Raw genomic sequence first — 11,795 nt, forward strand, 5'->3', positions numbered from 1 at the left:
CCCACAAAACTGGATGTTCTCTGAATCCTGCCCACGTACTTTGGCTTTTGTTTTAGGTGCTGAAGTGAACTCAGCAGCCCAGCTCGGCCTGTTCATTAGCAATTAGTACACAAAGCAATTCAAGCCCCAGCGACGCTCTGCAGGTTCTTCACATCAATATTGCGATGGTGCAGGGAACAGAGATATGAGCCCCCCACAGGTCACCCCGGGGGAGCCGGGGCTCCTGCACAGCACAGAGCAGCACCCAACACAGGGGAGACCAATGAGGCTAAAACCCCTCGAAGGGGGACAGCTGTACCCAGCCTCTGTCCATGTGACAAACAGGCAAGATATCACACGCCAAGAACGTTTTAGACACCTGACACAGAACAGGGAGGGGACACGGAATGGCAGACCCTCACACCTCTAACCCCAGGGTAGACCTTCCCTCTGGGGTGCACTAATTGTCTGAGAGCAACTCTAACCATTCCTCAGGGGGTGCTTCCATGAACAACAGTTCAGCCCCCCACAAACCCCACTGAAGAACAAGGGCCAGGTTAAACTCACCCATTTTCCCAGCTCCAAGCTTCTAAGGATGGAGACAGTGGCACGTCAGCATGCACGATGCCCCTCTGCATCACACCACCATCTCCCTGGAGACCTCATCCAACAGCAGACCTGCTTGAATCATTTCACATCTTCTCAAGTTTCAGCTAGCAAAAAAAAGGCATTTCAAATAATTTTTCCCCTTTTGAAAAGGCTGGTCCCTTGCGGACAACTCCACAGCAAGGGCGTGAGGAAGAACTCGCCTGGCCTGGGTCCCAGTAAATCACAGTTCAGAGACAGCTGAACTCCATTTTGTGATTATTAACCCCAGCCCTGCTCCATTTGTTTGGCATGTCTGAGGCTATATATAGAGATGGGAGCAGGCATGGCCAGGGGACAATTGTGTGCAGCTGTTGAGCACAGCCCCCCACCTTTCCCCAAAAAAAAGGAAAAAAAATATTAAAAATTCCAGCAAAACAGGAAGACTATGGCTGGGAAATGAGAAGCAGCTGTGAAGAGGAGGGATGAGATGTCATACAGGGAGGTGACTTCAAAACTTGCAGGAAATGCATGAGAAATTTCACAGCCATTTTTCTAATCCACCATCCCACCCATGTCCCGTGGTGGCCCTCGGCTCCAGCGGCAGACTGTGAGTGCCAGGGGTAGAAGCATCTCCAGGGTGCAATCAGCAGGAAGACCTACAGAAATGGCTGTTTGCTCTTGTATTGCCATCAACAATCTCTTGCTGTGCCTTTGTGGTAGATCCTGATCGCTACAGACAGGTTAAATGTCAAGAGCAGGCAGGTGCTGAATCAAGGGAGCTCCAATATTGATCCTGTGCAGAGCTGGTAGTGAAAAGCTTACCACAGCAGTGGTGAAACCTCTGAGCATACACATACCTGATATGTAACCTTGGTGCTAAGGGAGTGAGGGAGAGGGCCAGGATGAAAATTAGAGGTGGAGAAACATGGGGGTGCCTTGCTGAGCCCACTGCCTCCTCACGAGCCAGGGGCCTCTTGGCATAGATGAGCAGAAGATGCTGCCCTTCCTCACAGCGATTCATTTTGGAGCTACCAAAGAGGAATACACCAGGCAGGACGATGCACGCAAAAGCTTCCCTTTGGCCTCTGCACCAGCCTGAAAAGCACCTAACGATTAAAAAGAAATGCTTATAATAGCATCCAGGGCTTTGAACTTTTAGTGTCTGGCATAGGGAAGTTGCTTCTCGGTGTGCGCAGGCAGCAGAAACCTGCTGGAGCTGTAGATGCATTTAGTTTGGGTAGAAACTGCTCTTCAATCAGCACCGGCATTTTTACGCAGGTATAACCTACCTGGCTTTTGCTGGGTGCACGTTTCCTTAGGCATTTGTACTATTTAACATCTATTTATTTAAACCGAATGTTTTCCCCTCTAGACTTTCTCTGGGCAGATATTATTACAGTCGAGTGTATCTCACTGCAAAACAGCTTTTATCCAACTCGGTCACACTTCCCTGGGCACATACTTGCCTCTGTCCTCTTCCCACCAACGTACAGACAGACAATCCCTGTCTCCTGTGACAGTAAATTGCAATAAAGGAGACTTGCAGACATGAGCCTGAACACCCTTAGCCGGGGCATGACAAGGAGGCCGTCCCTCCTAGATGGACATATCCCACGTTCCTGGAGGAGCTCGGAGGTGGAAAGAGCATTGTGGGGGAGGAAAGCCCTTCCCTCTCCAGGGGAGGATGACTCTGAAGCCCTGGTGCCAGCTAGTGTGGTGCTGGCACGGAGGAGACTTGTTGCTGGCCACTAATCTCTTGGCTCTTCATCAGTTGTTCTCCCTGGCTATAACGGCAGCCCCGGCCACAGCCGCTTGCACCTGAACTGCTGCTCTGGCAGATGGTGCATCAGTTTAACGTTTCGCCTGAAGACAAAGCTCAGGGAGGGGAATGCAAGTGCTCAACTCGTCCCCCCTTTTGGATACAGATGTCGGTGTATCAGCTGGCCAGGTAAACCCAGACGCCTGTGTTTACCTGGAAAGCACTTCTTTCACTTTGCTGCAGGTGGTGTCTGGAGTATGTTCCTGGTGTTACCCACAAGCCCAGAACCTTGCTCTTCCACCCTTGCTCGTAGCTTCCTGTTTGCCAGGGGAGTTTAGGGTGAGAACAGCCTGATTCAGTTTTGTTTTCATGCAGCACAGTCTTCTCTTGAGCAAGGGGGAGGAAGGCTGGCTTCATTGAAGCTGTGGTTTCAGCAGCTGCTGGCACCAGGCACCCCGCAGTCAGGTGCGCTGCTCTCGAGCAACCGCACAGGGCTGATTCGGTGAGAAGGAGAAGATGGGGGAGCTGAGATCAAGGTGTTCATCTGCAAAGGAAGGAGCTTCCAACCGAAGTGCTGCCTGCGTGGTAGGCTTGTGGCTAGCTAGCTCACCCCTCCCTGTCGAGGCTCAGAGAGCTTCAAACTCGACCCGACGCTCTTGTTCTGCACCTGCTGCTGCTGAACTGCTCACCCGATGGAGAGGTCTCTTTTTTCTTATTTTCAGCCAAGCCCAGGCAAAGGTCTGGGATGAAAATGGGAGACCAGTATCTCTCTTTAGAGCGTGTCTCAGGCTTACCACATTTTTCACTCTTCCAGGATGATAGGAACTGTCGGCCTCCCTCCTGTAGGCCCTGGGGAGATGGTGCTGCAGTCCAGGTAGAGCTCACAGAGGCTGCGCCTCCTGCCCACATCTCTAGCCAGGACCCCGGTGTCCTGCTTTGAGTCTCTAAGTCCAGATGATTTTCCTGAAGAGGAAGGGATGAGCAGAACACTCAGAAAAGCCACCCACCCCAGGCAAGGGTGTTTCACGCTCTTTGATCTGTTCGCTCCATCCCTCTGAACGTGCCGTTGGACACAGCACAGCGCAGTTCATTGGAAAACAACCCAGAGGAGGTAATTCAGGCATGGGAGCTGCCTGGAATTCCTCAAAATTACCCCCTGCACACTCAGTTTTGCCCCTGGCTTTATCGTGCCAGTTTTAAGACAAATGCCCTATCCCATCTGAGCTGCTCAGTCCACCAAGCTAGAGAACGATGCTTCTCAAGCTTTCTTCTGCCAGCAGCCTCTGCTCTCACCAAACCATTGTGCCCATCCCATCATAAATTCCTGCTCCAGAAATGACTAACTCCTCTTGTGAAACCGGGAGGATGGGGACTCTTCTGAGCATCTTCATCACCCACAGGGGAAGCTTGATGCCTGGAGGGTCATCAGGTGGCTAGGTAATGCGATATTTCTCTTTTGAAACCTCAGGTCCCACATCCCATGTACTCTCTGCACAGGGGGCATTAAACTCCTCTCCCTCTTCTGCCTGCTTCAGTAATAGATGTTTTTCCAGCTTCCTCTGAGTCCCGAGAGCTGCCGCATGGGCACAGGCAGCCCGTGGGATGCAGAAAATACAGGACAGATCCTGGGTGGTACCAGGAATGTGGACTCAACAGGAGGAGTGAGAGGGCAGAGAAAGGGAAGGCTCTCAGAGCAGCCTCCGTGAGGTTCTGGTGGGCTCCCTGAGAGGCACTGATCCTGATCATTCACAGAGTGAAATCTGACCATTAATAGCTCATATTTTCCCTACCAACCACCACTGCTTCAGGGCTCATTTTCTGCCAGCTGCTCTTCATCCATCTCAGCCAGGCCCTGGGAGAGCCGGGACAGTGGCACAGACCTTGAGAAACTCTGGCTCTGTGCAAATGCATTTGAAACCCAGAACTTCTTTTCCGGTCCCCCAATTTGCACCAGTCAGTAGGGATTTAACCCCCTGGTGTTTTGTGGTTTCCACCTCGATCCTGTGTGCAGGCACGAGAGGGAGAATGGGGCGAGAGTGCCTGACTGATCATGCAAATCCCCAGTCAGGAGAAGAAGTTTGATTTACCGGGGCCAGAGGTACTAAAGAGCTTGGCCAGGAATTTGCACTAAACCTTTGACACACAAGACATTTCCCTTTCTGGCCAAGACAAACAAAGGAAGGAAGTGTCTGGGACTTTTAAAGCGACCTAGTGGAGACAGGTAAGGGCAGATAAGGGCTGAAGGAAGAATGGGTTGGGTAAGGGAAGTATCTAGTTTTAAAGATTGGTTTGAGTCCTTAGTACTCTGCGAATCAGACTCGGGGGAAGCGAAGCTGCCCGGGGAAGAACTGCTTGCAATGCGAGAAACAGGCTAAACATCCCTGAAGTGCTGAGTACAGGGTTTCTACTCGCCCTCCACATTTTCTCTTTTTCCACATACTTTGCAAAGCTCTCTGTGCCCAGTGCTTATCCCACGACCAAGGCTTACAGGCTTTCGATGCTCGTTAGCCGACCACCGTCAGGCTCTGTAGGGTCTCCTGGCAGACGACGCTCAGGTGCGTGGGTGATGTCTGCCTGCACCATTCCTGTAGCATCCTACGATTTCTCAGTTTTATTGCTTGGTGTAAAAGAGTATTTGCCCCTTTCCAGCACCTGTTCGATTCCTCTAACAAAAAGAAGAGCTGGAGCTGTTCCTGCCCTGCAAAAAGTAGAAAAACACTATATGATGGAGGGATTGGAAAAAAAAAAATCAACACAAAACCATCATTAATGGAAGGATCAGCTCTTCATTAATGCTGTTCTCTGTCCCCATACCACTTCTACGGGGGACACAAGGCATCCTCAAGCCTCCAGTGCTGCGAGTGGGACCAGCAAGAAGTCTTCTGTGGGACCGCAGTCAGGATGAAGACTGGCTCCTTCTTAGCCGTGGCATCTCTGCCTGGCTCCAAGAGGACATCCTGCCCCGGCAGCTGCTGTGGGAAGCCAGGCATCCCTCCAGCCTAGAAGCAAACAAGAAGTACCTTTCCCAATTTAACGTCACTGGTCCCCCAACCCCAGCAGCAAACGATTGCTGGAAGACTGTTGCTGCCGACAGACATAAAATGCAAGGGTTAACCTTGCCTTCATAGGGTTAATTTTACTGTCAGGGTTTCGGTTTCTCCTTGGAGTTACCTGCGTGGTGAGAGCTGACTCTACAGGCCCCTGCACACATCCCTCCATTAACATTTTGCTCTTTGACCTCAACTCTTTCCATTCTCCACAAAACCGCTCCAGCTTCTTTTTAACCCTTTTTATCACTCAGGCTGCAACACAGCAATATCGAGTAGCTCATGGGGAGGCTGCTGATGGTTCCCTCTACAGTGCTGCAAAACGCAGTGTGGATGGAGGGTATATTTTGGCAAGATCCGGGGGCCAGAGGCAGCAGGAGGGTCCTCAGTGCCCGCAGCTCTCCCATGCCGCAGAGTCACAGATCCCGCTCCTTGGTCTTATCCTGTTGGGGTATTTTGCGTGTTGTGAGTCATGAAATAAAATGCCTGTCCCGGGACTGGTGTCCCTGGGCATGGCTGCCAGGGCTCGGCAGGCCCCCTGCTGCGGCCCCTCTGCACCTCCAGTCTGAGCTCGTGAAAACAAAGCTGCTGCTTTCTGGGTTATTTATAAAGCAAGTTGGACAAATAAACTTTTCCTACCCAGACCGGTCAAGGTTATGAATCCATAGTTCTCCTTTCCTATGGGGACCTTGTTTGTAACTCATTCCCGGCAGCTGCTCGGGGCTTCCAGACCGTCAGCTGGAAGCGAGGAGCCTTTCAAAGGGACGAATGGCTTGGCGGAGACGGCTGAAGGCTCCCTGCAAGGACTGAGCCGGGTCCATCCTCGCTTGTCACTAGGAAGCAAAGACCTGCACAGAAAAGCCATCTGTAACACATGCAAATTCTTCTAGAACCCAGAAAATTGGCTGGAGCACCATCTTGAGGCAGCTTCTGGAAGCTGTGGGCAGACTGGCTCCTGTAACACCTTTCACTGGGCTCGGGGAGGGGGGGATGAAGATGTGGGTGTCCCTCTGTGAGCACTGCTTGGGGCGACACGCACACATCATCGGGGCGCCGCTGCTCAGCCTCCGGCCTGCAGCTGCCTCCAGCCAGGCTGGGGAGCTCCCGTCCCACCTATAACTACAAGGATACAGCAGGACCTTGCGATTCACGGTCCTCGAATAGCAGGTCATCATCCTGTTCTTCCTTTCTTCAGCCGGGTACGCTTGGATAAAGTCTCTGTTACTGGATATTCTGCCGTGTCGCCCGCTAATCTGGCAGGTGGCCCCGAGATGAGGGGTTTTTCGGGGTCAGTCTCTCCCTAGAAACCACGAGGGAGCCCCTTGCATCCTACTTTTTTCCTCCACTGACTCTCATCTGTGCGTTTATGTCATCTGCGACCATGGCGTAACTTTTTGCCTGTTTCTCCACTCTTCGTTAGTGCCCCTCGCCGGCGCGCAGGTGGGGCTACCCGACGGCAGGCAGCGCTTCTCCGTTGCTTTTCCAGAAACGCTTGGTTTGTTATTAATAAGCTTGATTTGTTATCGATTTTTCTAAGATCTTCTTTCAAGAGCCAGACTGCCTGAGCCTGCCTCTATCTTCTGCTGGTTTTGACCACAACGTTATTATCCCACTATATCTTTTTGATAGCGTTTCGGCAGTGCAGAGTGCTGCTTCTCTTTGCTCTCTGGAAGCACTTTTTAATTCTGCTGATGCTGGAAAGAGCTATGATTTCTAAGATCTTGTGCGTGCCCCGACATGTTTCACAACTCAACGCCGGGCAAGCTGAGCTCTGCAGCGTTCAGCGAAGAGGCTGGAATTGGGTTTTTGTGGGGATTTGCTTTCTGTAATCTGACCATTCAGGTCGTTCACAAAGACAACTTGATTTTTCAATACGCCCAACTCCGTGATCAGCTTTCTCCATGGCTGATCAAGGTTTCCTGCACAATGAGTTGACTCTTTGTTGCCGATTCCAGAGGAATTCTTACCAAATACTGCACAGGCTTAGAAAACCTTCAGCCTTGCTGCACGTGCCCTAAGCTCCAAGGCCGCTCTGGGGACGCCCACCCTTGGCAGCAGTGGGTTAACAGCTCAGGGCGTACGGCTTTAAGGGTGATGCATCTTGAAATGTTGTTTTTCTCTATATGTCCTATGTTCACAATATTAAATACTTCCTTCCCCTTTGGCCCTGGAGGCTGTTCTGAAAGCTGGAAGCCCAGTGTCTGTTTGAGCAGGGCCTCTCTATCACCAGAATCTGCTTATCTGCAGCTCAGAGGAAATTCTGCTTGGCTGATGTGTTCCAGCTCCGGATGAAACGCCTCCTGCCTGCACACGCTGAGAGTTTCATAAGCGAGGGGCTGAGATGCTGTGAGACCGCTTCTCAGGAAAGCCGCCTGTGAAAATAATCAGGGGTTCTCGTTTCATGCAGTCAGCGATTGCGGGGCCAGAGTGGCCGCTGGGATCAGCTGAGCACCACGGGACCCATTCAAAGCCTCCGGGGCAGGAGACTTCAGGACTTGAGCGCTTTAGGGAGCAGGGTTGAGGGACTCAATAAATACTTATATGGAGAGCAACGTCTCGAAAATGAAACATCAAATAAAATCCTGTCAAATGAAATATGATCACAAGGACTGAATTAAGCCACTAGAAAGTCTGGGCAGATTTAAGAGCTCGCTTCTGTTGAAAAGGGGGAGTTTTATATTTTCAAGTGTCTTTGCATCACCTAACAGCACGCCTCAGGGCACAGAGCATGCTCTGGGTGCTGTGCTAAAAATAAACCACTCGGGAAGGCTCTGACAGCCTTCTCAGTGCTTGAGGTACTTTGAACTGAAAAAGGAAAAAAAAAACAGAAGAAAAGAAAATCTTTGTGAGCCACCTGGGTGCCATGTGACCCTGGAGAATCATAGAATCATTAAGGGTGGAAAAGACCTCTAGGATCATCAAGTCCAACCGTTAAGCCAACGCTACCAGGATTCCTAGACCATGGCCCCAAGGGCCACGTCTGCACGGTGTTTGAACCCCCCCAGAGACGGTGACTCCCCCACCTCTCTGGGCAGCCTGTGCCAGCACCTGACCACTCTTGCAGTGAGGACATTGTTCCTAATACCCAACCTAAACCAACCCTGACGTAGCTTGAGGCCATTTCCTCTCATTCTATCGCTAGTCAAGGTGACTTTGGCCAAGCAGTTGGCAGCACATACAAAGCCAGTGTCTCTGTGGCTGTACCCAGATGTGGGCTACAGCGATGCTATAAACCACATGGAGAGCACCCGTTTCTTCTTGTCTAATGCAACACGCATTTGAAGGCTCCAACACAGCTGCTGGGGCGGTACTGGCAGATACATGCAACACCGCGCCTTTGCCATGCACCAGTGGCAGTTGTTGGCTGAGATACGTCCTGGATGAGAACAGGCGGGCGAAGCAGAAGCGAAGCCTCCCAGAGGTGCTGCTGTGGGCGGCTGAAAGCAGGTGGAAAACCTGCCGTCCCAGTGTGGTGTCTCATGCAGGATTCGGCCATTGGACTTGCCGAGGTGAGAAATGGCCAACTTCAGCTCCACTTGTAGAGAAGCGAGCAGGGAGCTGTATTCTCACCGGGTGGAAATTATGGTTTATATAAAACAATTTCACCTCTGTCACTTGGTTTCCTGAAAGCTGTTGGAGGAAGAGTCAGAATTAGGGAGTGAAACAGTTTGTTTTCTTTTTCTAGAAGACGCTTTCTTCTTTTTTTTTTTTTTTTTGTTTAGATAAAATTCAGGACAAAAAGACTTGGTTGAATTGGTTCCAAGTTAAAGCCCAAGAAAACAAGCTTCAGCCTTCAAGGCCGAGAGGTTCAGAGGGTCGTCAAACCCAGTTTTGCTCGCACAGGAAATCACATCACGCAATCTCAGTTGTGACTTTGGCCAAGGGTAAAATCCTTCTCAGCGAGGGTGTCCTGACACTTCAGAGAGTTAAGTCCCAAGAGAAACACAGCATTTGAAGCATTTGAAGGAATAGGAATTGTTCAGGAACAGGCAATACGTTGGAGATCTGTTTGTAGAAATATCCAGGTTCCATCGCTGTTCGGAAGAGCAGGCGTCCAGGCTCGGCTTGAGCTATTTCTTCATGAATTAACTCTTTTAGAAGCATCTTTCTGTCTGTAGCTGCTTCACACTACGTTTTTGTTATCTTAAATCAGTTAAAATTGCTGACAGCTTCTTGTTTCAAGGTACTTTAGCTTCCTGCTTGCAATAAAAAAAAAAAAAAAACGAAACAAGTAATTTTTTGTTGTTTCATAGCAATTAAAATTACATGATTTTCCAAAATATCTGTAGAGGCCCCCATTCAGTAGAGGTGAGAGGGAAATATCCTCCTGCCCCATCAAGGACCAGTTACATTATTCCCAACCCATTTCTTTAACCTGCTCTTAAAAAGCTTGCTTTGCTTCTACTCTTCCACTTTGCAAGGAAGCCTCTGAAAATGCTCCTCTGCACAGGGCTCATCACTCAGTCTTGGATCCACTCCGGAGTGATTTTATCTGAACTTTTCTTTAACTTGCTCATGTACCATGTGGAACAGTGTCAAAAACCGTAAAACTGTATTTACTGCCTCTTCTTGGAGTGCAGCGCTCATAACATCACTGTAGAAGTACATTATCTTAGCTTGGGGTGGCTGGATCTTGCCAAATTACTATTGCCTGTTACTCATTTTCTTTGGTGTTCTTCTTTAGGTGCTGACAAACAACACGTTTAACTGCTTGTTCCACTGTTTTCCCAGATCCCGACACCACATAATTCTCTCCGGATCTTCAGTCTCCTTTTTAATAGAAACCTCTGGCATTTTTCTTGCCCATTTTCCATCCTCCCCAGGTTAGTAAGGCTCCCTTCTTAGCTTTCTCCCAGCCATTGAGGGAATTTAATCTTGCCCAGATGACCTGAACATATATAATGAATATAAGGGCATTTCTAACTTGGCTTTTCCTTACTGTATTGAGATTTCTTCCCTCTTTACCACTTGTCAATCATGATGCTTATCTCATCAATCACCCTTTGAAGTTAGACTGACATATTTTGACCTTGGCATTACCCACTATTAGCTGCTTCTCTTGAGAAAGACTTAGATCTACTGTTTCCTTGGTCTTCCCTCTCCACATACAGGAATTTCTCCGGTACTTACCAGTGAAGTAACCTCCTACCCAATACCCAAGGAAGAATCCAAGGAGTCATGGCACCAGCTACGGTTCATCTCAGAAACACCCAGGATAATAGCTTATCCAGAACTGACCAGGCGCAGATGTCCAACGACCTTTTCTTTTATTTCCATGGGACTTTCTGTGAGTTCAGCCACATTTCAGAACTTTTACATTCTTTAAAGCTGTGCAAAGCACCGAAATGTTTCACTCGGCAGGATCTTCTTGCCTACTCTTGCCCACAGCTGCTGTTAACTAGTCCAAGCGTACCATGTTCTGGTTTTTTCCAAGTTGTGCAGGAAACAGATTCATCCTTCAATATCTATATTATTTTAATTAACACATTGTTTAAATCATCCACTGACTATTATTCTTTCTTTCTACACATTATGTTGCGCTGTCATCGCTTCAGCTTCTCTTCTTTTCCCATTGCTCTCAAAGTTTAGCTCAGAACTAGTGCAGCATATTACTGCTGCAATCTTATCAATCTTATCAAAAACACCACAATTTCTTATTACTTTTGTGCCACGATAGTAGGACCACGTGCCTTTGGACCAGCAGTTGGCTGCTAGAATCAGAGGACCTGATTTTCTCTCATGCTCTGGCTTTCATTAGTTAAAAACCCTGCAAAGCCCATGAATCCTCTTGCACCCTTTCCTGTGGTCTGGAACTGGGATTTGGTCCCAGCCCTTTTGCCAGAGTTCGGGCCATTTGCTGCCTCCCTCGGCAGCCACGAATGCTCTCAACGTGGAAGGCTGCCAGTCCTGGTCATCTCAGGTGCAAGTCACTGCTCACCTGGGCAGCTCTGCTGACCTGCAACACACTCCGAATCCAGAAAACAAGAAGACCCCCCTTGTAGCCACAGAAAGATCCCAAATGCAGTGGGAGAAATACAGAATTAGACAAACAGTGGGTTCGGAATAAAGAAGGCTGGAACATCACATCCCCTGCCCCAGGCGGTTATTGCTGTGGGAAGAGCTAGGACCAGATAGGAACTCAGATTTCTGCAACGCCTTGGCATCTGAGAAGTGTAGGATTTGGTCTTATTTCTGAGCTATTGCAGCCAGCTGCCTTCCCCACATGTTCTTCTCCCATCTCCTCGTCAATTGTTTCTAAATAACAAACCAGGCACCCTCTCCGTGCCTCTCTTACACTCCCAGCTGAACCATCCTCAGCACCTTCAAGCGATACCGCTGGGGCCCGGCCATTCCCACCACTGGACAACCTCTGCTCCACAAAGCTCACATCCTTGCTGGTGCTAAGAGCCACCTGAATTAAG

The 11,795-nt window shown here is 49.6% G+C and overlaps 1 protein-coding gene across 1 annotated transcript in view; it reads right to left on the minus strand.

Annotated features, from left to right (window-relative positions):
• The window catches only part of HDAC7 (histone deacetylase 7), a 95,332-nt gene extending 94,642 nt beyond the window's left edge, over positions 1–690 (minus strand). The window contains exon 1 of the mRNA XM_075075958.1: positions 547–690. Coding sequence (XP_074932059.1) covers positions 547–550 — 4 coding nt within the window. The 5' untranslated portion in view covers positions 551–690. The remainder of the gene's footprint in view (positions 1–546) is intronic.
• Between the last annotated feature and the right edge of the window lie 11,105 nt (positions 691–11,795).

The sequence above is a fragment of the Phalacrocorax aristotelis genome, chromosome 26 (assembly GCF_949628215.1).
Source record: "Phalacrocorax aristotelis chromosome 26, bGulAri2.1, whole genome shotgun sequence".
Lineage (NCBI taxonomy): Eukaryota > Metazoa > Chordata > Aves > Suliformes > Phalacrocoracidae > Phalacrocorax > Phalacrocorax aristotelis.